General features: G+C 42.9%; 1 protein-coding gene across 1 annotated transcript; it reads right to left on the bottom strand.

Moving 5' to 3' along the window:
* Nucleotides 1-6,762: 6,762 nt before the first annotated feature.
* Nucleotides 6,763-10,395, bottom strand: lyz (lysozyme). The gene is made up of 4 exons (XM_040198603.2): nucleotides 10,160-10,395; nucleotides 8,839-9,000; nucleotides 7,083-7,161; nucleotides 6,763-7,000 (listed from the first exon to the last, which is right to left on the bottom strand). The coding sequence occupies exons 1-4, from the start codon at nucleotides 10,284-10,286 to the stop codon at nucleotides 6,934-6,936; spliced, it is 435 nt and encodes a 144-aa protein (XP_040054537.2). The 5' UTR covers nucleotides 10,287-10,395; the 3' UTR covers nucleotides 6,763-6,933.
* Between the last annotated feature and the right edge of the window lie 14,859 nt (nucleotides 10,396-25,254).

Here is a 25,254-nt window from a genome sequence, read left to right on the forward strand (position 1 = left end):
CAAATGTTGTCAAAGTATGGCGGCTGGTTAGAGCCCCACTTAGTGAATTTTCAATGTTCAATTTGGGTTTTGTCTTCATTGCCTTTTAACTTTGAATTGCCTTGTTGTTGAAATGTGCTACACAAATACGATTGCCTTGCCTTGCAATAAGTGCCATGAAGTACCAATCAATTTAGTGGGCTTCATACTGTCTGCGATCAATATTTGATGACACTGGGGTCTCTCTTTTTGGCCGAGCTTGTAAAGCCTAGGGACAGATATGTCCTGTTATATTGCCATACTTTTACTTTTGTTTGTGTCGTTGTTGTGGTGGTCGAGTTGCCTGTTACAGCTAGATACAGACCATCATCTGATTTACACCTCACATCAGTCAGAAATCTGTCCACCATGGCACATTACAACCTTATCTATGTCTATCTTTTTCTCTCTCTCTCTCCCTTTGGGAGTGTAGTTGGAACACAGTGCCCAATGTCGCATCGGTTCTGCTTGATTTCTTTCTTTAATTTGTATTTATTAGGTGCAACCACATGATATTGTGCCCTATCCTTGCAATTTGTTATAATTTGATTGTATATTATTATACCGGTGTGTGTGTGTGGGTTGTTGTGGGAAGTTTCACCACCCTTGTAGTTCTACTGCGCCTCCCCAGTTTGGGAACCATTTCTTTAAGTTGACCTGTAGTTAATTTACTGGGCACCAAGGGAGAACAAATTCAAAAACGTTGCGTTCTAGTTCTGTTCCACCTCCGTACTCTGGGCAAGTAGTGGGCAGGAAATGCTTTCTGAGAATGAAAGGAAGGAGGCGGGAACAGGGTCCAGACAGAACCGTGATCCATGGAAACCTGTGAGGTGAGAAAGCACAAATAATGATTGTGATATGCATTAATGTTGACAGTAATAGTGATGGACACATAACCATGCAAACTGTGAGGCAAGAAAGCACTAAAACTCTTGGAAAAAGCTATATGAGTGATGTGCAGTGAGATGTGAATTCTTAAAGAAGGAGGGGAGAAGAGGAGAGAGAGGAGCTCAGTCCTAAGAAGCGGCGTATCTAAGGGCTGGTCCTGGCTAACCTGAGCCAGCCCTTAGATACGCGTTATCAACGAGGGAAATCTTATGCTGCGTTCACACCAAACGCAATGTGAATATTTTGCGTTGTCTCAAACGTTCTAAATGCCCTGCAGGACTCTCGGGGCATCATGTTTGTTCTGTTTGCATGCACCGCGTATTTGCGCTAGACACGAGGGAGACGGGCGTGGTTTATCACCGTGAAATCGGCATTGTTTTTCTTCCGCATCAACCATGGAACCATCTGTACCTGTTGCTGGACCACCAACGACGTTGTGTTTTTGTACTAAATAGCATCCGTAGGTGCAGACACCTCAGTAAATTTCACCAACTTCTACAGGAACTGTGTCTGGATGACTCCTGCTTCCAGCGGTACATGACACTAACCGTTTGATAGCTCGTTGGCTTGGACTTTACCGCCTTCACATTATACTTCTCTGGCAAGGGAACTGCCCCATAGCAAGACACCGTGTGGTCAACACAACCAAACGGCTCTTTTAACAGCCACACACGTTATCATTGATGTCTGTTTGCAGGAAGTCAGTGACGACGGGGTGCATCTCAACGCTGACAAGCTATCGCTCCATAGCGTCACGCCCTCCCAAAGTTGCTCCAGTCTCGTTGCGTTGGTGCAAAGACTTTGCATGTAATCGCAGCTTCCCGTTTGGTGTGGATGCACCATTAAGCTTCATCCTAAATGAGGTGACCGTGTCTGCCCACCAGGCTGAACGTGGAAGCTGGTTCCACAAAAAGGGGAACTTGATAACTCAAGTCTCTGGCTCTCATCCTACTTTTTAAGCCTATGGGAAGCTCAAGTAACCCAGCATCTATGGAGCGCTGCTCTCCAGTAGTGTAATATAGTGTTATAAGCGCCTTCATGTAATGCTATTATTGATTTAACAGGAGCCAGTGAAGAGAAGATAATACAGCGTACATTATCCCTTTTCTTAGTTCTTGTTAGTACACATGCCGTATCCAATAAGTACAACTTAAACAAGTTGAGTCCGTACCGGCAGCACCTTTATTCAGGTGCTGCTGGTACGCACTCAAAATTATATTTATTACTAATTTTACTCAAAAGGCGATGCCACTGGATGACTGCTGACATACTAAACCATAACCATGTGCATCTCCTCACTTCCCCTGTTCTTCTCTGCTCGGTTCTTTACTGATTCCTCTTCATGTGACAAATTGTAAAAGAAGTGATGGCACTTGGCGTGTACAAAATATTTAGCTGGGTTAAAAAACTCTGGGATTTGTTAAGATATAATAAAGTGGTTTTACTCAAAAAATAAGTTGAGATAGTGATACAGAGTAATATTCTCAGCCGATTGTGCTTGAGCTTCCGCAGTAGTACCACAAGTACCACAAACAAATTGTGTATAAAAATTTGCTTTGGTGGAAAAATGTGACGGTAAACAGTATGTTCTACAGTCACACTTGGCTTGAATATTTCATCGTGTACATTTCCTTTTTAAAAACCCCATGGCCTTTCTTCTGGCACAATGAACATTTTTAATTTGAGCTCATATATTGGGTAGACTCTTAAAATATCTAAATCAACAATGTGGAGTTGCTTCTGTTTGATCCGTGGCACAAACTGTTCCCAGTCCAGATGTTGGACCTCCTATGTGTGACTACGCATTGTGTGTGGTGCTTCGGCTTTAGAGACGAGATGAAGCAGCCTGCCCGCTCTACCCTCATTTGCATCTGCTAATGCCTCTATGATGCCAGTTTCTGATCACTGCAACTACACATTTTAATGTCTGCTTCACTGCCAGATGCTTGTCTCTCTCTCTCTACCTCTCTGGTCCAGGGAATTCGGTTTCAATCCCGTAACAGCAGCTCTGATCGTGCTCTGCATCAGAAAACATTGCCAAAGTTAAACGGGAGTTGCAGCCGATAACGTCGCTTTATGATGATATTTATCATCATGATATATATTTACGCCCAATCGTTGAAGCCATGAATGGGTCTTTCTACCTTGCTGGGTTTTCCGGCTGTCCACCTGTATGAAATGCCTACGTCAAGGATCTGTTATATACATGTTATAGAAAAAAGTCTTAGTCATGTTGGGTTGAAAGGCTCACAGCAAAAACACCACAGGCTCCATAGAAAAGAGGAGGTTTGTCACACTAGCAGCTGTGCTTGCATGAGGTAATAAGTGGCAGGTTGTACTGCGCATGGTATCATTGACTAGTGAGGGAAGGTCCTTCCTCAAAGCCTATATACTTTGATTCTTGTGACGATTGGGACAACATGTATCTACCAAACCGTGAGATTGAGTTGAAAGCTGTGGAATAGTTTTTTTTTTCAAATAGCCCCAAGATAACGTCAAAAAAGTTGCCAAGACTTTTCGTTTCTTAGAGTGATTTGGGACGGCAGATCATCTTTAGCTTCTGTAATCTGATACATTCCTGGATGAATGACAATGCTATACTGTAATTATTATGTGAGGGATTTAGTCAAATTATCACACTATTATATGCCTGCCAGAGACCGAAGTATGGTTCATATTTTGAACTACCTTTTGTGTTGACTTTTAAAAGAAAAGTGTTACTTTCATGACCTGAAAACACTCTTCATTATTACCAATTATTCAGCATGATTCTGTGTGCTACTGTCAATATCATGATATATGAATCCTCTCTGTCATATGCTTTGAACATATTCTAAATCGTTTAGGTTCATTCTGTACACATGACATCTATATATCCGTCTAGATCCTCCTCTGCCGCTAGGATTTCTACCTTTTTGGGGGGTTATGACTCTTCCAGAGGCTTCACTCATTACGTAGCATGTGCTGTATTCACAGTTAAGTTGTTGTCCAATTTTAGAAGGACCATTAAAAGCCTGTTTTTTCTTCACCCCAGCACTTGTTTCTGATGATGTCGGAGTGGCAATCAACTGTGCCAAACGCGTCGTCAGGGATCCCAGCGGCATGGGAGCCTGGACTCAATCGCAGATTTGCAAATAATAAAGACATTATTCAAAAAATTGAAGTGCCTGAGGGCAAAACGCAGACCAGGACTCACGACATACCCCTTTCCATCACATCTTCTACAATCTATCGCACCTGACCTTCTTCCTTTCCTCACCTGTCTCATCAACAATGCTCTGTTATCTGGCTGTTTTCACACTTCTCTGAAGGAGGCAAGAGTTAACCCACTCCTGAAGAAACCTACCCTCAACCCTTCGGAAGAAAACAACTACAGACCAATCTCTCGTCTTCCCTTTTTGTCCAAAACCCTTGAACGTGCGACCTTTAACCAACTCTCCTCCTATCTCCACCATAACATCCTCCTCGACCCCCACCAGTCAGGCTTCAAGGCCATTCCACAGAGGCTGCTCTCCTTGCTGTCTCAGAACAACTCCACACTGCTAGAGCTCCTCTCTCTCCTCTGTCCTCATCCTTCTGGACCTATCTGCTGCATTTGACACAGTCAACCACCAGATCCTGATCTCCTCCCTTCAGGAACTTGGTGTCTCAGGCTCTGCTCTCTCCCGTCTCTCGTCCTACCTCGACGGCCGCACCTGCCGGGTAACCTGGCGAGGATCTGTGTCGGAACCTTGTCCTCTTACTACTGGAGTTCCTCAGGGTTCCGTCCTGGGTCCCCTCCTCTTCTCGCTCTACACCAACTCTCTCAGGCCATTTGCTTGCATGGCTTCTCCTACCACAGCTATGCCGATGACACACAACTAATTCTCTCCTTCCCTCACTTGGACACAGGTGGCGGCACAGATCTCTGTCTGACTGACTGACATCTCTCAGTGGATGTCCGCTCACCCGACAAGACTAAACTACTTCTCTTTCCGGGAAAAGATTCTCCGACCCAGGACCTGGCGGTTAACTTTGGCAACTCCGTGTTAACATCCACTTTGACTGCTGGGACCCTCGGCGTGAAACTCGACAGCCAACTCTCCCGCACTCTCCGCTCTGCATGTGATAAACTGCTTGTTCCTCCTCACTGAGAGCAAAACACTCGACTAGATCACCACTCTCTGCTGTCCTGCTCCTAAATGGTGGAAGGAGGTCTCTGAAGACATCAGGACCACAGAGAGCCTTCACATCTTCAGACTAAAGGCACACCTCTTCAGACTCCACTAACACACTAACTGTAGCACTTACATTTTACTTTTAATGCCATTTATCTATAGCAAATTGTAAATTGGCTTATTTGAGGAAATTGCACTTTCTTGTTTCTCGTTCTTCTGAGTTTGTATCCTTATGGTTGAATGCACTTATTGTAAGTCTCTTTGGATAAAAGTGTCAGCTAAATGACATGTGGTGTAATGTAACATACAAAACACATTCAACATAATGACTCAACAAGGGACAAGAGACACACATGGTTTAAATACAATGTGAAGGTGCAGGTGATTGGACACAGGTGGAAACAATCGGGACACAGCAGACAATCACAGGGAATGACCGGACAGGAAGTCACAAGAGGCAGGAAACTACAAAATAAAACAGGACACAAACCCACACTGTGACATCTATGCTACTAAAGGAGTCCCCCTAGTGGCCATGAAGAATAGAGTGCAGGTTCACGGCACCTCCGCATTTACTTTTCACAATTGGAGGAAGAGGAAGCTGTTTTTTTTGCTGATTATCTGCGTCACGTACTAGTTTATAATATGTCCCACTAAAACTTGAATCATTATTTACTGAATCTGTGATAAAAAGCATCCGGGAATAGTTTTGTGCTGTAATGACTGATGCCTTGAATTATGAAAAAATATATAAACTATAAGAAAACACCACGCTGTCCTCTAACCAATTATCTGCCAAGGTTTTTTTTGGATCTGTTACAGGTTCAGTAGTACACAAGTTGTATGCACCCATGCAATATCTGTTACTGTCGTTTTAAGGAATATGACAAGCCTTCTAGTGAGTATAGCAGCTGAACCCAGTTTGTATGGTTCCAAGTTTCCCTGACCTTGGATTTTTTTTCAAATAATACTAAATAGAGCACCAAGAAATATAGGAAATCTCAATGTGCAACCGTACAGAATATTATATTCAAAGGATGGTGTACTCCATCACACATGATCTCAGTCTACAGTCAATCAAAAAAAATGATAAAAGAAATGTTCATTCAGGTCTCCATTTACCTGATTGATTGGGCAGTCAAGCCTTTGCAAAGCCAGTATAACAAATCCCAAAGTGAGTAGGGAGCACGGTCGTCCTCCAATCAGAGGGTTGTCGGTTCGACCCCAGGCTCTGCTATCCCGCATGTCCATGTGTCCTTGGGCAAAACACTTAACCCAACATGGCTCCTGTAGCTGCGACTACAGTGTGTGAATGTTAGTGACTGATGGCAGGTGTCACTGTGTGTGGTTCTCCTGTCATCAGTGTATGAATGGGTGTGAATGGGTGAATGATGTCATGTAGTGTTAAAGCGCTTTGAGTGGTCACAAGACAAGAAAAGCGCTATACAAGTACAGTCTATTTACCATTGAAAACTAATATTTGAAGATTTCTGTTTGCTTAAGTCTTTGGGACCTTTACAAATAAAAAGCTTGTCTGCTCACAGAGCTTTATAAATACCAAGATCAAGGTTTGCTTTGCATGTACGAGTTGTTCTTGCGTCAGGCCGCTTGAAAGAGCTTGTTAAAAAAATGATTGAATGATAAGAGAAGTTGATTCATTTGCACGCTTGTCATTTCAAAAATGAAAAACATGAAGAAATTACCTCAAAATCCCTTTATTGTTTTCACATTTTGATGAACAACCGGCATGAGCGGGAATTTGAAATGACAGATACACGCTGAAATAACCACAAGATTTTAGCTGTGGTGATGTGAATGTAATCATTTGACTTTGACGAAGCAACAACAGTATTCTGGTTCTATGCCGTCATTAAAGACGACATCCTGCCAGATAGGAGCTCAGGTCACGGTGCTCGCAGTGATTGCGCCAGCCCACCCTGGAACCAGAGACAACAGTCATCTCTCCATATGCAAAGGTTTGTGCTGTATAAGCATGAAGGTTGGAGACTCGGATCCTACCAGGCTCCCATGCCGCTGGGATCCCTGACGACACGTTTGGCACAATTGATTGCCACTCCGACATCATCAGAAACAAGTGCTGGGGTGAAGAAAAAACAGGCTTTTAATGGTCCTTCTAAAATTGGACAACAACTTAACTGTGAATACAGCACATGCTACGTAATGAGTGAAGCCTCTGGAAGAGTCATAACCCCCCAAAAAGGTAGAAATCCTAGCGGCAGAGGAGGATCTAGACGGATATATAGATGTCATGTGTACAGAATGAACCTAAACGATTTAGAATATGTTCAAAGCATATGACAGAGAGGATTCATATATCATGATATTGACAGTAGCACACAGAATCATGCTGAATAATTGGTAATAATGAAGAATGAATAATGATAAGTGTGGCTGTAGCGGATATAGTAGATTAACAATGACACCAAAAATAGTAACGTGTCATTAGTAGTAATTTGACGGCTAATGATAATGATGTCAGGAGGAAGGACCAGAGTCCAGATAGAGCCATGATACATGCAAACCTGTCAGGAGAGAAAGCACAAAGACTCCGGGGAAGAAGCTGAATTAGTGATGTGCATTAATGAGATGTGAATAGAAGGAGGGAGAAGAGAAGGTCAGCGTCTCCAAAAGGCAGTCTAGGCCTACAGCAGCCCAGCTAAGGGCTGGTCTAGGCCTAACTATGAATATTTTCAAAGAGGAAAGTGCAAGTTAGTTTGTGGGGTTCATCAGTGGCGTCTCTGTGCTGTGACGCACTCTAAATAATTTTCAGGCAACTTAAATGTAGTTGAGATCAAAAAGCTTGAGTTGGGTGACTTATCAAAAATAAAAGAAATTACTGCAAATGAAATGCTGAGCAATGAAAACGTCATCAATTATATTTTAAAAATGCATGGAATGCAGCACATTCGGTGTGTTTTTTCACTCGATGTTGACGCAGAGACGTAGATTCAGGGAGAAACAACGTAATTCATTTTACATTTAGAAGTGGACGTGTTTGGGGGGGTGATCATAGGGAATACAGTGTTTTATTCAATGTTCATGTTTTTGTTGTTCAATGAAAGAATAAAGTTCTGCTAAAATGGATAGCTATTTTATCATTTTTATAAATACACTACATGTATTATTGCAGCTTGTTTTATCCATTCAGATTCAGCACTGACTGTGAAACTCTATTTATAGTTTGGTTATTAGTCTGAGATCCCTGGCTGGTTTCCCAATATTATTATTATTTGTGAATATAATAATGTATCAATTAGTTTCATTTCCATTGAGCTAATAACCAAACACGCTTCTAAACGGTACACAACATCCACATTCACATGATGGAGGACACCAAATTGTTCTCTCGGCTCTTTCAACACAGTGCAATTAATACGTACAATATTTATACAGCGCTTTTATAAAGATTAGTACAAAAAAGCTTCACAAAGGCATCATACTACACAAAGGCCATTAAAGGTGCAGAGCTGGTAAGACTGGACACAATTCCTTAATACAGAACCTTTACATTTACTGGTAATATTGGAAACATAACATCTCGCTGCAGTTTTTGAGCTTCTTAGATTTAGTTTTAGCGCGCTTTCGAAGCCGTTCGTTTTCCTCGTTTAAGAGAGATTTTAGTTTGTTAACTTTCGTCAGAAACGCTGACAGCTCATAGCCGTTTGTTTGTTTTTTCACGACGCGAATAAAGACGCCAAACCCTCTGCATCTGAGTCCTCATTTTGGTCCTGACATTTGGGTGTTTTTCACTGACCGCTGCACGGGATGGAACATGCGTTCTTTGAGCGGGGGGTCCGCCCGTCTTCACACCACCAGCGGCTGTTGATCTGGAAGATGCCGTAATCAGTTGATCTGTCGGTGTTGAAGTTTGTGGCGGTGGTGCTGTAACCGGACTCCCATTGGCTCAGACAGACCCCTGAAGCAGAGCAGGTGACCACACACACTCCCTGAGAACTTAACATTGGCGTGGAAACACACAGACGACACAAAAGCCTCCATGACATCATTATCAAAACAATTGGAAAACAACTGACGGCTGCTCTTTAACTGAGACAAATGTCTTTCTAATGTTACAGTACATTCTTTGGTACAAGTTTTTCAGATTTTAAGTACACTCATACACACACTGTAACAAATTGCTGTAAATTTACGGTGCATTTCTAATGGTATTTTACAGTATGTCATAATAACTGTAACATACAGTTAAATTTCCATCCCTTGCGTGTAAATTAACAGCCAATGTCATGAATAAACAGTTAAACCTGTCAATTTACAATAATAGCAGACTGATTAACATTCTCTTTCCTTACATCTTGTTGTCTTCATCTTTGTAATTTTAATATTTTACCAATGACAGTGTTTCTAAATATTACATTTTGGTTTGTTTTACAGAGGCTCTGGATTAAGGACGCCAGCCGTTTGCTGCGGTCAATTGAAAGTGTTCCATAGCGTATTGTTGCAATTAGTTTACCTTGTTCCTAATAATTTTATGATTCATTTTTTTATTATTGTATACATGCGGCATATTTTATGTTTTGTTCTTGGTTACAAATGCCGAACATTTTTGTCTTAAAGGCATCTAATAAACTCCAACCACTGTGACCGAAATGAGTTGTCTTTCTTTAATTTGTGGGGAATTGAATGCAAAAGTATACGGTTATAAGTAAATGGTAACATTCTGGTATGTATAACACAAAAACAGTAATCTTATGGTAACGAACTGCAATCCAATATACAACAACATACCGTAAATAACGGTAGGGCACTGTAAATAAAAGTCAGTAAATTGCAGTTAATTCACAGTAAAATTGGTTAAGTTTACGGTAACATACAGTAATCCATTTTACGGTAACATACGGTAACATGTAAAACCGCTTACGTATTATACCGTAAAATAACGGTACATTCCTGGCGTCCTTGCTCCCTGTAAAATACCGTTAATTTATGGTGAAATTTCTTAGAGTGCAGAAGATACGCATACAGTTAAGTTGGTAGGCTTGTGTGGTTATCTTTCACAATAGTAAAAATGTTCAGCAAGTGAGTAATATATTTGTGTATTTTTGAAGAATACTCACAGTTGGCCAGGCTGTAGCCTCTGTATCCGTCCATCCCATTAGCCTTCAGCACGCGGGCCCATTCGCATCGCTCGTAGACCTTCGCACCGGCCGCGGCCACCAACAGCAGAAACACCACAGCCCTCATAATGGACGGGATATTTCAACAGCTGCTGCTAATCCTTTTTATAGTCAAGAAGCTCAGCTGGAATCACCGTGTCTGTTTGTTTTCTCTGAACCTTGTCCTGTAAAAGGGGGGAGCTTAGACTTTCCGTCGGTTTTGTGTTCCAGCTTTGATCTCGAACTTTGTTTTCATGCTGACTACGTTATTAGTGTGATGAGAAAGACGTGAAAGTATATATACAAAAACAGAAGGTCTGGACCAGATTTATTTGTCATGACTATGAAATTCATGTGGCAACGATACAAATTTATTTATAAATTAATTCATCTCGGTCAATTAAGTGTCCGACTGTGTTTAACAGAAGCAGGTGTGAAGAACAAAGTAATGCTCAATCAGTATTTGTCATCAAAAAGCTTTAAGTGTGTTCATATTTACTCTGTATTCATCCCTTGATGCCACATTAGTACTTTCTCTGTAAATCAGTGGCATGTGTGTCACTGACATCTGAGTATAATGTGTCACGTAAGAAGACAACAAATTCACAGGAATGTCACCCAATGTCTTTGGGGATTTGAAGGCCGTCATCTTGTTTCATTGGCGTGAGAAGAGACCATGTGATGTCAGCAGCAGACACTAGGTGGCGCTGGCCGGCGAGCTCGCTCAGTAGCGGAGATCCGTAATTACTGTTGACTATGTTAGTCGGAGTAAAAGTTTTTGCAAAAAGTTTTTTTGTCACCATCACTCAAAGCGATAACTCATAACACCGTCTCAATATAGTTCAGGTTATGAATATGGATATTAGCAATCGGTTTACTAGCAGCTTTCCAACACGGGTACGTCTACATTCAGGACTCTTTTTATTCAGAATTCGAACGACAAATTCACTCCAGTGCGACTACCATGACATGATGCTAAAATCAATCATCATTTAAAGACTTTGTCAGGAAGGACGGGCATGAGATATATATAAATATATATATATATATATATATATATATATATATATATATATATATATATATATATATATATATATATATAAACCTTCATAATTTCACAAGTTCTAAGAGCAGCCCTTAATCCCAGGACTTGTGTCATTTGATGTGACGCCATGTTACTTCCTGTTTCTACCTGCTGGACTGGACGATCATCCGGCTTCTGCACACATATGTGAGTTACTCTCACTCTAAGATAGCTGCAATATTTATTTCTCCATTCCTGCTTCAACAACATCGGGACACAAATAAACGCTGTCAAGCTTCCCACTTAAACTCACCTTGTTCTATAACATTTTAGAGAAAACTACTTACATTGACCTATGACCTACTCAAAAAAGTTTTTGAACCCTGGCCTTTAGGGGATTTTCCCAAAGATAAAGAAAAAAAAAGAAAAGTTCACTTTTCGTAATGTTTGCTCACACAGTCAGAACCAACAACATACTAAATAAATATGATAGAGACAAGATGAATTAAAGGAGATGAAGCGGAGGCCGCTTACACCTCCCTGCAGTGTCCCTGAGCCGCTGCGTCCTCTCTGCAGCCGAACCACAGAGACCTTCTGGAGAGGGATGTTTATAAAGTCACATCACATTTATAGAATGAGGGTTCTGACCGCTCAGAGGGTGAAGCATTAGACTTTGCACCTGGTGTGTTTGTGTGCAAATACCGAACGTCAAACATTGTAAAAGGTGATATAAGTGTTTAGTGAATCTACTTTGATGGAAGTGCAAAATAAAGTTGTGTTATTCAGGATTTGCTCGTTCTTCTGAGAACCCAATTTCATTTTTACAGAAAGTGAGAAAAGAAGAGAAGCTGCCAGTTGCTGCTGGTTCCATTCTGAGTTCAGAGTTCCTGAACTCCATTTGCGGCACGAGATTTCTCTGCTCTGGCCGCTCTGTGCTTTCTGACCGCTCTTCATCAAATCGCACTCGCTCGTTTTCTTTCTCTTGGTCTCGTCTCAAAACCACAAAACACCGGCACAGAGTGCAATTAATCAGCCGGGCCGAGCACAGGCAGTTGGATCAATTAAGCTCAGCGAGCGGGGCGACGTGAATGGATTCGTCTGAGAGGGAAAGAGAGGGAGCCTGAGGAGATGTTTAAAACGGTGTAAACAATCACGGAGCCTGTCCAGATACAGCTGTGTAGTTCTAAAACGCTTCTGCAGCAAAGGACCAGCTGTTTATTCATTATCTTTCTCTGTAATTTAATGGAATTGATCTCATTTTGTCGAGTCAAGCACATTTCATTGCTACACATTTTAGCACACTATGCGACAGCCTTTATCCTTAGACCCTTTGTTTTCATCCCCCGCAGCATAGAACAAGGCCGAGCTCTGCAAAGCATTGCTGCTGCAGGACTTAAAACCCCCGTAAGGAATCTTTCCTCTCCTTCTCGCTGAAACAGACCTGAGATCTGATTGGTGAAGCCACAGACACCACAGGGCTTCCTCTGTTCTGGACTTTTCCTTTTCCTGCATTGATGTGAGGGTCCGTCCAAGTGTCCCCGAGCAAGACACCCGTCCCCTACCTGCTCCCGCTGCGTGGGACGGGTTGAATGCAGAGAACTATTCTCTGTGTGTGTAAAACAATGCTAAATGGCTTCCTCTTCTTCCTCAATGGGATGAAGGACTCATGCATGCTGCAGCCTGCTGTTGTTGCTCCAGTCTATTGTCGTGTTCTATTCTTTTAATGTGTATTGGTTTTGTTTATACGTACATTACATTTCCTTTTGAGATTTTCTTTATTTTATGCTGCTTTAAAAAACATCTGGCTAGCAGGTGAAAATTAGCCTCTCTGGTTCACTTACAACTGTTGATTGGTGTGCATTAAAATAAAGGAATAAATAAATCATTTAATGTTTTATCCGTTCTTTAGCTATTAGGATATAATAATTGTATTGATGTCAATGAATCGTTTCACACTATTGGCTATTAACCAAAACATCTTCAACTTCAGACATTTAGGAATTAATAACATGATAGAAGTTGTTGCCTTAGTTCTGCAATTTGCAGCAACATCTCATTCTGAAATTCCCAAACTCGTTCATAAGGGGCGACTCCAAAAACAAGTCTGTTTGCAGATAAATCTACAAGAAAAATACTTTCCTTACTTGATTCTTACCTGGGTAAACATTGTAAAGAATAGATTACTGTTTCAATAAAAAAGTATCTACCTCAGCGTCCAGATGTGGTTACTTCTGTCCAATTAATGTAAGTTTTCCTTAGTGTGTAATCCCCTGATAATAAGACCTGTTAACTTAATGAGCCCTTCACGTCTCGATATGGTGCGAGTCTGCTAACCCTAACCCTAACCCTAACCCTAACCCTCAGCCACGCTCATTTGCAGCTGGACTATCTACTACTATTTAAAACAAAGCTTAAGCCATAATCAGTGGCCACTGGTGGAAAATGTTCTTGGCAATCAAATCAATTTCCACAAACTTCCCAGGTATCAACCTGGTACAGTTTCTCTCAGTGGCTTTGGTACATTTCTCAGATTTCTCAAAACTCAAAACCGGTTCAATCGTCACATCATTGTGTGACTTGTGCACATCAAGCAGTTTCTCATTTCTTTGAACAAGTTGCAAATGCTTTGGTTCGTCCATGCAAAGGATTATGTACAATTCTCTGCTGTTTCCCACATTATCAATTCCTTATGACGTGTTGATCAAAATGTCTTATAACATTTAGACATTAGTTCATCACATAAGTCTCTACAGGCAAAATGGTTGAACGAGTTGTCATAATCTCAAACATATTTCCATTAGACTTTTTTTTGCTGGCAGGTGAATCTTGACTTTCTACAACAAAGGTGCATCTCATGAACCATCAAATACAAAGTATATAAATATCACAACACAATGTTACAGTGGAAGGACAAAGAGTTCAAGGGAGTCAACAAGTATTCAGAGAGAAGAAGAAGAGGAAGAGGAGTTGGGAGGCAAAACAGAGGAAGAGGCCGAGGACATGTGAGTTGATGAGCCAGCTGTGCACACATTATTGGGCCACACAATCCAGATGCTTTTACATTCTGCAGGCATCTCATCCCCGAACAAGAGGCTCACACTGGAGATGAGTTGCCAAAGTTCAATTCAATTCATTTCATTTTGTGTAACCCAAAATCGCAAATTACTCCTTTGCGTGAGAGGTCTTTACAGTCTGTACACATGCGACATCCTCTGTCCCGAAAGCCTCACATCGACCCAAAGTACGTGAGAGTTTGGAACAATGTCAGTTTCCATGTCTCCAACATTGACATCAGGCAGGAAACAGCAGAGAATTGTACATAATCATTTGCACGGATGAACCAAAGCATTTACAACTTGTTCAAAGAAATGAGAAAATGCTTTTTAATGTGCACGATGAAACAATGATGTGAAGAACAGGTAGTTTTGAGAATTTCAAATCTGATCTAAGAAATGTACCAAAGCGACTGAGAAAAAGGGTAATAATCCTGAATAAGGCCTTAAATAATGCGGCATGTGGTGGTTTGTCACAGTTAACACTAAATGAAAAGAGAACTTGTGTTTATTTACAAGAACCTAATGAAGGCGCTGGAACATAAATCAATGAGGAGTAAAGAGGAGGACAGTGAGACAACAAACAGGAAACCTGGAAACCTGCGACTCACTTATTGAGTGAATTATGTTTGTGTTCACATCTGGACTGAATGAAAGACTCGCAGACACCTCGGCTTGAATTAAGACCCAGAGATGTTTTATTTATATTCACTGTGAGTTAGAATAATGACTCCAGTATTCAATAGAGACACACGATGACCCCTCTCTCTGTGTCACTGATTGGTTTGAGGAGGAGGATGAAGAGGGAGCGAGCGCGAGGATGAAGAGGAATGATGCAGAGGATGATGAGTTTGGTTGCGGCGGAATGAACTGGAAAACGCAATTCAACTCCCATTGCTCATCTGTGTGTGTGTGTGTGTGTGTGAACACAGCTCTTCAGTTATTGGCGGTCTCATTAGCGAGCGAGCGATGGCGACGTTTTGTCACGGGCCTTTGGTGTCTGATACCGAGGCGCAGAGAAGCCTTTTGCATCTCAATTAGACACAGCAGGAGGTCACAGAACTGAACGTACCCTCATGCAGCGGTTTGATGAGGTGCCTTTAAATGCTGCGGCCAGTATCTCACATGTCCCATTTTCATTTGTTTGTCTTCATTTCATGTTCAGCACTTGACAGAATACATTCGTCAACACCTGAAACGTGGTTTGAAAAGTGAGACGATCGGCAGCAAGCAGCCAGCACTGCTGGACCAACAACAACAACAACAACAACAAACGGGACTCTCCTCCCCCTACAATTGCTCCGATATCAAAAAATAAATAAAAATAGATACACATACACTGTAGATATTTATATAATATCATGTTATTGAATAGAAGAAATGTTCTCTCTCAGTTGAGTTTTATTAGACAGCCTAAATGTTATAAGAAATTTATTATAAAGGGACCAGAGGTTAAATTATACAATTGATCATATATTCATATATTTCATTGTTCAACATTCAAACCAACAAATTTCAATCTTGAACAAAATCAAACATTTAGCACAACCTTCCGGTTCCCTACTAGCTTTCCATAGATAATTCTAACACTTAATTCCAGCATCCGTTCCCTCGTCAGACTCACACGACGGAGAAACAAGGCGACTGAAGCAGAGAAACCTCCCTTTGTATTAAGTCCATGAAGAGGAAAACAGATGGACGGACAAGCAAGTGTTTAAAACATGGTGAGGAAGGCAAGAGAACTCAGAGGAAAACAGAAGCGAGGCGACAGAGTGAAGGAATGGAAATAGATAAAAGAGGCGCTGAGTGGAAGTGGGGGGGTGAAGGATGAGGAGCGAAGGTTCATTTCAGGGCTGGTATCTCCAAGGCAGCAGAACCTTCAGGGTCACAAGGCTGCCGCAGGACTTTCATGCTGAAATAGACAGGCTGACCCTGGATGGGACGCACGCTAATGGAGTGTGGGGGGGCAGTTTAAGCTGCGGTCCACAAAACACTAGATCCTCGCCTTCTGCTTGAAATGAAAAACACATTTGCATCTACAAATACCACAAAATATTGTCTCAAAACACGACGTAACTTACACTAAAAACAAGCTAATGCAAAACAAAGTAACATGTAACAATAGAAAAAACGTCAAAATGTAAAACAAATCAATGACATGAGGTTAGTACACGGTAACAGTAAAGTGAGTCCACACAGTCACTTAACAAAGACAATGTTTTATAACATAAAACTACAAATTACAACGTTTCATGAAATATGAGATGAAAAAAGTGTGGCAAACTTCACAATGGCACAAAATGTGACATAAAAAGCGAAATGAAATATAACAAAATAATAATTAATTACACTACATTAGTTTGATTGTCATTATTTTTCTCAGCTTAGACTGATTATATATATATGCCAACTTTTGCCAATATTTTGAATATTGGCAAAGGAATATACATATTTTGTGTTTTTCTAATGTTTTCCACTAGATTTCAGATTACTACAAATAGTATATTTGGCAAAAAAAAATTATATTTACACATTTTTTTCAGTTATGTCGTGAAACAAAATGTTTCTTTTGTTTGTGATTCACACTGGGGCGCGACTGGGGTTTTGTTATAGAATATAGATTCAGATTTGAAATGCCTTATTGTGATTGGCTGGATTCTTGAAGAAATGTTCGCTTCGTGGACCCTGAAGCCAACAAGGAGGATTGTAGCCGACCCCTCTGACCCCGGACACAAACCGTTTGAGCCCCTCATCAGGTCCAAGACCTCCAGCCAAAAAAACACCTTCCTCCCGTCAGCAGTTGGGCTCATCAATAAAGCCCGAGACCCCCCTGAGTCTGTCTCGCCCATCCTGCAGTCCACGGACAATGTTTGCACATCCTCTCTCTCCTCTGCGCTTGTTTTTCCTGCAACCAGGAAGCACATCTGCAAATCTAGATGGGATGCTTCTGCAGAAGCGAGTGTTATTTTATTAATAAACATTGTTCGGTTCACATTAACATAAGATAAAAGACTAGAGATGCAATGGAGAAAGCTTTTAATCAATAACTCAACCCTCAATTCAAAGAAAAATAACGAGGGGAAACAACGTCAAAACCAGAGATGCACAAAAAATCCAACTGTAGAAATTCAGAGAGACAGAGATCAAAGCGTGAGGCGCTAATGGTGCGATTGGCCGTGTTTGAAGTAATTATGGGGACTTCAGTGCCACTGGGATTAAACAGGCAGGATTACTGACGTCCACTTTGTGTTTGGTTACTGTACTCTGGGACTGAGTCCAGCCGCTGACATCCTCAGTCACCGGAATCACTTTCAAAGGGCTCCTTAGAATGGCTGCTAGGCTATGCTGATATATATTCATCATTCCTCATAATAAACGTATTTTGGTCAACAAGACAACAAAGTTATTGATTAAACTATAGATAATCGTGATAGTGGGCCGCATACATTTATTCACAACACACATCCGGTCGCTTATGTTTATCCGGTCCTACTGTCGCGCCCCAGGTGCCACAAACAGCTGCCATTTGTCTCAACATTATTAGGCCTGACACATTATTAAAGTTAAAATATTTTATATATGCGTGTATATTCAACTCTTGCAAATGATGAATCTACAAGCATCAACATGCAATATGTAACTTAAACACACAAAATATCTGTTTTGCTTTTAGGGTGAAAACACAATTAGGTGAGTATCCTGCCGCCAATGTTCCACCTCTTATCTGGATGGTGGTTTTACACTGAAGCTCAAGGAATCGTTGGCAAGAAACAGTAACAAAACAGTCCTCAATGACAGGAATCTAGAGAAAATGAGGGACCAAGTTCAGCCTGAAGCTTAGGAAGTCACTGCACTGACCTACAGTCAGTAGGTCTGCAGAACACACACACACACACACACACACACACACTATAATATAATGTAACTCCATTTGAAAATAATCCCCGTTGCCTCCCCGAACACAGCAAACACAAAAGCAAACGGAGCGCTGATCAGTCTCTGTCCTTGGTGCTGAAAGAACCGTCTGGGCCACAGCCGTGGACATTATCCCGTTAATGACTGCAGGATTACAAGTGATCCGGGGCGGCGGATTGTGTATCATTCCCACTCTGACGCTGCCTCATAAACTCTTACTGAGACTCACTGAGTGTGTGCTAATCTAAGTATGCTGAAACATGCCGGAAATTGATGCCCACAGTATGTGAGTGTCTCCGGGGGGTGTTTGTGTGGATGGTACCCAGGCAACCCTCACTCACTCCCACGGGCTTGGATGAGTAAATTGAGGTAATATAGGTTGTCATGGCAACGGGTGAGATGCTGGACAGTTTCAACAGGTGACCGTTTTCCCTCAGACCTCCATGTGTCATGATCTGACTTGGCTTTGGAGGTGTGGTTCAGGCTGGGCGAGCAGGTTTCCCCGGTTACCTGGGCGGAGTCTGGTGGCTGCCTGCTGTCACACCTGTCCTGCATATACGACCGTCAGGAACCCCTCTTAAGGAGCAGCAGGAGCACCAGTCTTCGCCAGATCGTTTTGCCCTCCTAGTGGTAACTTGGCCAGCTCTCACCCGAGATTGATTTTCAAAAGAAAGAGTTTTTTTGTTGCACTGACCTTTCTTCGTGTTTCAGCCTCGTCCCAGCCTGCTTCCCCGGAACCTGATAGATTCCCCGGCTTCCCCCTTTTGCCCTCCGCGGCTTTGGAGAACCCCTCCAGCCAGCCGGATCATTACCTCTCCCTCCATCTATTGCATCGCTCCTGCCGCCTGGACCCCTGTGCCTGTCTGCCTCTCCTGCGTCTTCCCCGGCCACGGATCCCGAACAAACTATTTAAATCCCTCTGCTGCCAAAATAAAATCTTTTATTTTATCCTCGGAATCCTGCTTTTGAGTTCAACCTTCGTTCTGGCCCCATGACACTATGCTGCCAAGGTTTATCAAATGATGTCCCATGTAGGAAAACAGGAATAATTATGTGAGATGTTGGTAAAATCTGTTTCCCGTCAAATATTTACATTTATGTCGCCCTTCACTTTTGAATCTTTCTGTGGCCCTGAGAGGCCATACATGCCACATCAGATTGGCATGCACTGTATGTGATACTAATACTATTACTGCAAATGTCTGCATGTTGAAATAAAGTGCTTCTATTAATAATAAAATAAAATAACGGGAAGATAAGCTTGTATTTCTCCTTTGCTGCTTCACATTTTGACTTGGCCACAGCAAATTATAAATAATACATCTAAACATATTTTAACAATTGAGTAGTTTAATACAATCTATATATCCACCTCCCCACTTTTTTGGTAAGATCCAGTTTTTCCTGCCAAGATGTTTAACCTGGTCTGAAGGCATCAGGTTCTCCTCCTCACTCATTGAGCCTCATGACGGCGTTTCAACGAGTACATGAGACGCTGGTTTAGTGCTGCAGTCCGTCTATTGAGTGTTAAATGATCTACTTTTGCTGTCCACTTGTGTCTTTTAGCAGAGCGCCATTTGGTCCTGCGCGGTCGAAAAGTCCGCCGTCACGTTAAAACACAACCGTCTATTTTTTTAGGTGAAGGTTTTTAGCTTTTAGTTGACCTCTGACATACACAGAAGCCATGCTAGCTAGCTCGTTGGGGCTACACTTATGTGCCTTTGCACTAAAGAACACCAAGTCACATTTGAGTAGTTCGATGCTAATGCTTGTAAGATAATACGCTGGTATGACAGAGTTGCACGGCACCGTCTGAGTTGACTGTCTGTGCTACAGTAGAGATTGATTGACAAATTAGAACCACCAATAGAAACTCCTAGTTCATTCAGCTGCATAAGCCCCGCCCACTACGTACAAACTCCGATCGCAAAACGTTTTGATCCGAGACCAAAGTTTTTTTGTTTTTTTTCCAGAGCAACACTTTTTGTTTTGCAGGCAAAAACAATAGTTTCATAAGCAAAACTAAAAATTTATTCTCAGTTTAAATATCTTTACTTACAAACTTTGTTTGCAATGCAGAAAATTGCTTTCGAAACATTTTTTGTTTGTTTGCATAATAAAGACACAAATCTACCTTCATATTTAATGATCTCCCACATCTTTTTTAAAAGCTGTCCTACAAAAACAGAAAACAATGACTGTTCCCACAAAACATTCATCTGAATAGTTTCTCCTCTTTTCCCCTCCCACCGGTTGATGGATTTTTTAATAGTTCCCACGTATGCAGCTCTCAGCACTTTCTGCAATAGTGGTGATCTGGGCTGACAATTGAAAAAGACACCACTGTTTTTGTTAAGAGACCTAAACCAAACAAGTGCTTTCTGCACAAGCATGTAACATTTGCTGGAGTGACAAAGACATGGCCAGAGAACATCCAGCCATCAATTACACGTCCTCCAAAACCTCTCATTAGTAGAAGAAATTAATGCAATGCAACACAGATGGCCACATGTGTCTCTGAGCCCACACATCTTGTAAAACAAGATGAATCCTTTACCAGCTTAATGAAATTAAACTTAACATTTACTTCACCATGACTGCCAAGGATCATAAGCAAACATTGGACCAGCGCCTTTATATCTTAGTTTCCTGCAGGAAGCTGTACAGCCTCACTGAGTGGCGAGTGTGGTTCTTTTCACTCCAACACGGTTGTCAGGCAGTCAAAGTCCTCCTCCTGGAATTACAAAGAGCGGTTCGGTTAATACATGTTAATTAAAACATGAATTAGACATCTGACCTTCATTTTCCACTCTTCATCCTGCAGCAGAAGGCTTCCGCGGTGTCTGAGGGAAAACAAGAGCTGACGAGTCAGTTTGATCATCATTCAGACTCAGAGTCCCTGTTCCTGCCTGAAACAAAGGGAATCAGAGGGTCCAGGAGTCCCGGCCTGCTGGAGCCTTTTACAATCCTTTATTTACCTACATACACCTGCGATCTGTGGTGGTGGAGGGGCGGGGTTAGCTCAGCTGCAGAGGGGGAACATAGCGAGGGGGGGTTCAGGGAACGGTGCCGGGATAATCTGTGTATAGATGTGTGTGTCTCCCCAACAAAGGGCAGCAGGGACCGAGAAGGAAGGATGGGAGTGAAAAGCGTGACCTGGCGTCTACACGGTTTCCACGAATTGTTTGCCAATAAAACTTGTAACCAACCTGATCAACCTGTATCTCTGCTATTCTGCGTCCGAGACTCACGGGGTAAAAGCTGAAACGTATTCTTCTCTCACAGAGTAAATGTCATTCCTAAAGATGTTGCAATAACAGATGAAATAATCTCGTTTACTGTTCTATTTTTCTAAAATCAGGTTAATGCTGAACGTGTTGCCAGGTTCATTGATAAACACACTTTTTATGTATTGGACGTATCGTTGCAAGCTGCCAGTAGCGTTATACTTATAGTGTAGTAGTTATAGTTTAGTTACAGTGGACCAGTTTCAAAAAGGCTTTTCTGCTTTATTGACTTAAGTGTGCAGTCTGAAAAACACCAAAGACCAAAAAATGTATCTTCATTAGACTTCAAAGCAGACAATCAGCATACGAGCCCTGAGCTGAGCCCACCAGGTACACGTGTGTGTGTGTCTGTCTGTGTGTGTGTGTGTGTCTGTCTGTGTGTGTGTGTGTCTGTGTGTGTGTGTGTGTGTGTAAACAACAGAGTGACACTGCACTCGTCCACTTTCTCTCTCTCCCTTTTTCCTTCTGTCGGACTGAAGCTCCGGCGATCTGACAGCAGCCGATTAGTGTGACAGACAGACTCTGAGCCAATCAGCAGCTTCCTGCGTGTGTCCCACTGCACGTGTGTGTGAGAGTGTGTCCCACTGCATGTGTGTGTGAGAGTGTGTCTCCTATTGCACGTGTGTGTGAGAGTGTGTCCCACTGCACGTGTGTGTGAGAGAGTGTCCCACTGCACGTGTGTGTGAGTGTGTGTCCCACTGCATGTGTGTGTGAGAGTGTGTCCCACTGCATGTGTGTGTGAGTGTGTGTCCCACTGCATGTGTGTGTGAGAGTGTGTCCCACTGCACGTGTGTGTGAGAGAGTGTCCCACTGCATGTGTGTGTGAGAGTGTGTCCCACTGCACGTGTTTGTGTGTGTGTGTCTCCTATTGCACGTGTGTGTGAGAGTGTGTCCCACTGCATGTGTGTGTGAGTGTGTGTCCCACTGCATGTGTGTGTGAGAGTGTGTCCCACTGCACGTGTGTGTGTCCCACTGCATGTGTGTGTGAGAGTGTGTCCCACTGCACGTGTTTGTGTGTGTGTGTCTCCTATTGCACGTGTGTGTGAGAGTGTGTCCCACTGCACGTGTGTGTGAGTGTGTGTCCCACTGCATGTGTGTGTGAGAGTGTGTCCCACTGCACGTGTTTGTGTGTGTGTGTCTCCTATTGCATGTGTGTGTGAGAGTGTGTCCCACTGCACGTGTTTGTGTGTGTGTGTCTCCTATTGCATGTGTGTGTGAGAGTGTGTCTCCTATTGCACGTGTGTGTGAGAGTGTGTCCCACTGCACGTGTGTGTGAGAGTGTGTCCCACTGCACGTGTGTGTGAGAGAGTGTCCCACTGCATGTGTGTGTGAGAGTGTGTCCCACTGCACGTGTGTGTGAGAGAGTGTCCCACTGCATGTGTGTGTGAGAGTGTGTCCCACTGCACGTGTTTGTGTGTGTGTGTCTCCTATTGCACGTGTGTGTGAGAGTGTGTCCCACTGCACGTGTGTGTGAGTGTGTGTCCCACTGCATGTGTGTGTGAGAGTGTGTCCCACTGCACGTGTTTGTGTGTGTGTGTCTCCTATTGCATGTGTGTGTGAGAGTGTGTCTCCTATTGCACGTGTGTGTGAGAGTGTGTCCCACTGCACGTGTGTGTGAGAGTGTGTCCCACTGCACGTGTGTGTGAGAGAGTGTCCCACTGCATGTGTGTGTGAGAGTGTGTCCCACTGCACGTGTGTGTGAGAGTGTGTCCCACTGCACGTGTGTGTGTGTCCCACTGCATGTGTGTGAGAGTGTGTCCCACTGCATGTGTGTGTGAGAGTGTGTCCCACTGCGCGTGTGTGTGAGAGTGTGTCCCACTGCACGTGTGTGAAAGTGTGTCCCACTGCACGTGTGTGAGAGTGTCCCACTGCATGTGTGTGTGAGAGTGTGTCCCACTGCACGTGTGTGTCCCACTGCATGTGTGTGTGTGTGTCCTACTGCATGTGTGTGTGAGAGTGTGTCCCACTGCACGTGTGTGTGTGTGTCCCACTGCATGTGTGTGAGAGTGTGTCCAACTGCATGTGTGTGAGAGTGTGTCCAACTGCACGTGTGTGTGTGTGTGAGAGTGTGTCCCACTGTGTGTGTGTGTGTGTGTGTGAGAGTGTGTCCCACTGTGTGTGTGTGTGAGAGTGTGTCCCACTGTGTGTGAGAGTGTGTCCCACTGTGTGAGTGTGTGTGTGTGTGAGAGTGTGTCCCACTGCGTGCGTGTGTGTGTGTGTGTGAGAGTGTGTCCCCCTCTGTATGTGTGTGTGAGAGTGTGTCCCACTGTCTGTGTGTGTGAGAGTGTGTCCCCCTCTGTGTGTGTGTGAGAGTGTGTCCCACTGTGTGTGTGTGTGAGAGTGTGTCCCCCTCTGTATGTGTGTGTGAGAGTGTGTCCCACTGTCTGTGTGTGTGAGAGTGTGTCCCCCTCTGTGTGTGTGTGAGAGTGTGTCCCACTGTGTGTGTGTGTGAGAGTGTGTCCCACTGCACGTGTGTGTGAGAGTGTGTCCCACTGCACGTGTGTGTGAGAGTGTGTCCCATTGCGTGTGTGTGTGAGAGTGTGTCCCACTGCGTGTGTGTGTGAGAGTGTGTCCCACTGCACGTGTGTGTGAGAGTGTGTCCCATTGCGTGTGTGTGTGAGAGTGTGTCCCACTGCACGTGTGTGTGAGAGTGTGTCGCACTGCATGTGTGTGTGTGTGAGAGTGTGTCCCACTGCGTGTGTGTGTGAGAGTGTGTCCCACTGCACGTGTGTGTGAGAGTGTGTCGCACTGCATGTGTGTGTGTGTGTGAGAGTGTGTCCCACTGCACGTGTGTGTGAGAGTGTGTCCCATTGCATGTGTGTGTGTGTGAGAGTGTGTCCCATTGCATGTGTGTGTGTGTGAGAGTGTGCATGTGTGCTGATCATCATCTTCTTTTAGTATTTACCTTTTAATTAGTCTCCAGCCAGATGAATCGACTTGGTGGCGAGTCAGACACATATAAATGTCCTTCACACCTTCATTGTTGTGTGATGTGAGAAAATGTTCTGATCTAAATATATTTATTCAAACTAAATGTTTTTATTCTATTGATTGTCGTCAACAAATCCCATTTAAAGACCTTCTCTGCTCTCAGCCCCAAAGTCACTGGTTCCTGCTGAAGATCTGCAGCCGGAGAGCATAACAATTATTGTCCACACTAGCCTTCACTAGCTGGTAAATGTTACTCACAGAGGAAAAATGAGCGGAGCTAGCAGCTGTTTGGGTCAATTACTAGGAGACGTAATATTTGGTGCTAATTAGTAAAGAATGCAATAAAACTCTGTATGTAGAATTAAGTCAAAACAAGATATAATAATATAGTAATATAATAATAATAAGGAAGTGTCGGAGCACAGCAGACGATGAATGAAATGAAATATCAGATTTTCCTAAATAAACCTTTAGCTGATGTAAGTGTACCACTAGGTGGGTAAGTACAGTGTCCCAAACGACACAGAACGCTTTCGACTGAACCAGTAAACGATCGGATATGAGGATGTAAAATATCTCCACAAGCTGTTTATGAGCGAAGGGAAAAACCGGCCTCGATGTCTCTGTGGACGTTTAGTCGTTCATTTTATTCACAGACTCACCCTCTACCTCTTGCTGTTTCTCTTCGCCCCCCTCCCTGTATAACCCCCCCCCCCCCCGTGCTCCCATAGGGGGTGAGCTAGTGTTAACTAGCTCTAAAATAATCATCTTCCCTCCATCATAATAGTGCTTCTTGACAATTGCAAAGATGATTAAATGTAGCTTAGCAGCTTCAAGGGGGCA

Source organism: Gasterosteus aculeatus, chromosome 14 (genome assembly GCF_964276395.1).
Source record: "Gasterosteus aculeatus chromosome 14, fGasAcu3.hap1.1, whole genome shotgun sequence".
Classification (NCBI taxonomy): Eukaryota; Metazoa; Chordata; class Actinopteri; order Perciformes; family Gasterosteidae; genus Gasterosteus; species Gasterosteus aculeatus.

Bases quoted from the DNA above. Each gene is read 5' to 3' on its own strand.
- lyz (XM_040198603.2), bottom strand. From the start codon at position 10,286: ATGAGGGCTGTGGTGTTTCTGCTGTTGGTGGCCGCGGCCGGTGCGAAG. The intron at 9,001-10,159 runs GTGAGTATTCTT...GCTCTGCTTCAG, and splicing joins AGGCTACAGCCTGGCCAACT to GGGTCTGTCTGAGCCAATGG. The intron at 7,001-7,082 runs GTAGGATCCGAG...CTCTGGTTCCAG, and splicing joins CCCAGCGGCATGGGAGCCTG to GGTGGGCTGGCGCAATCACT.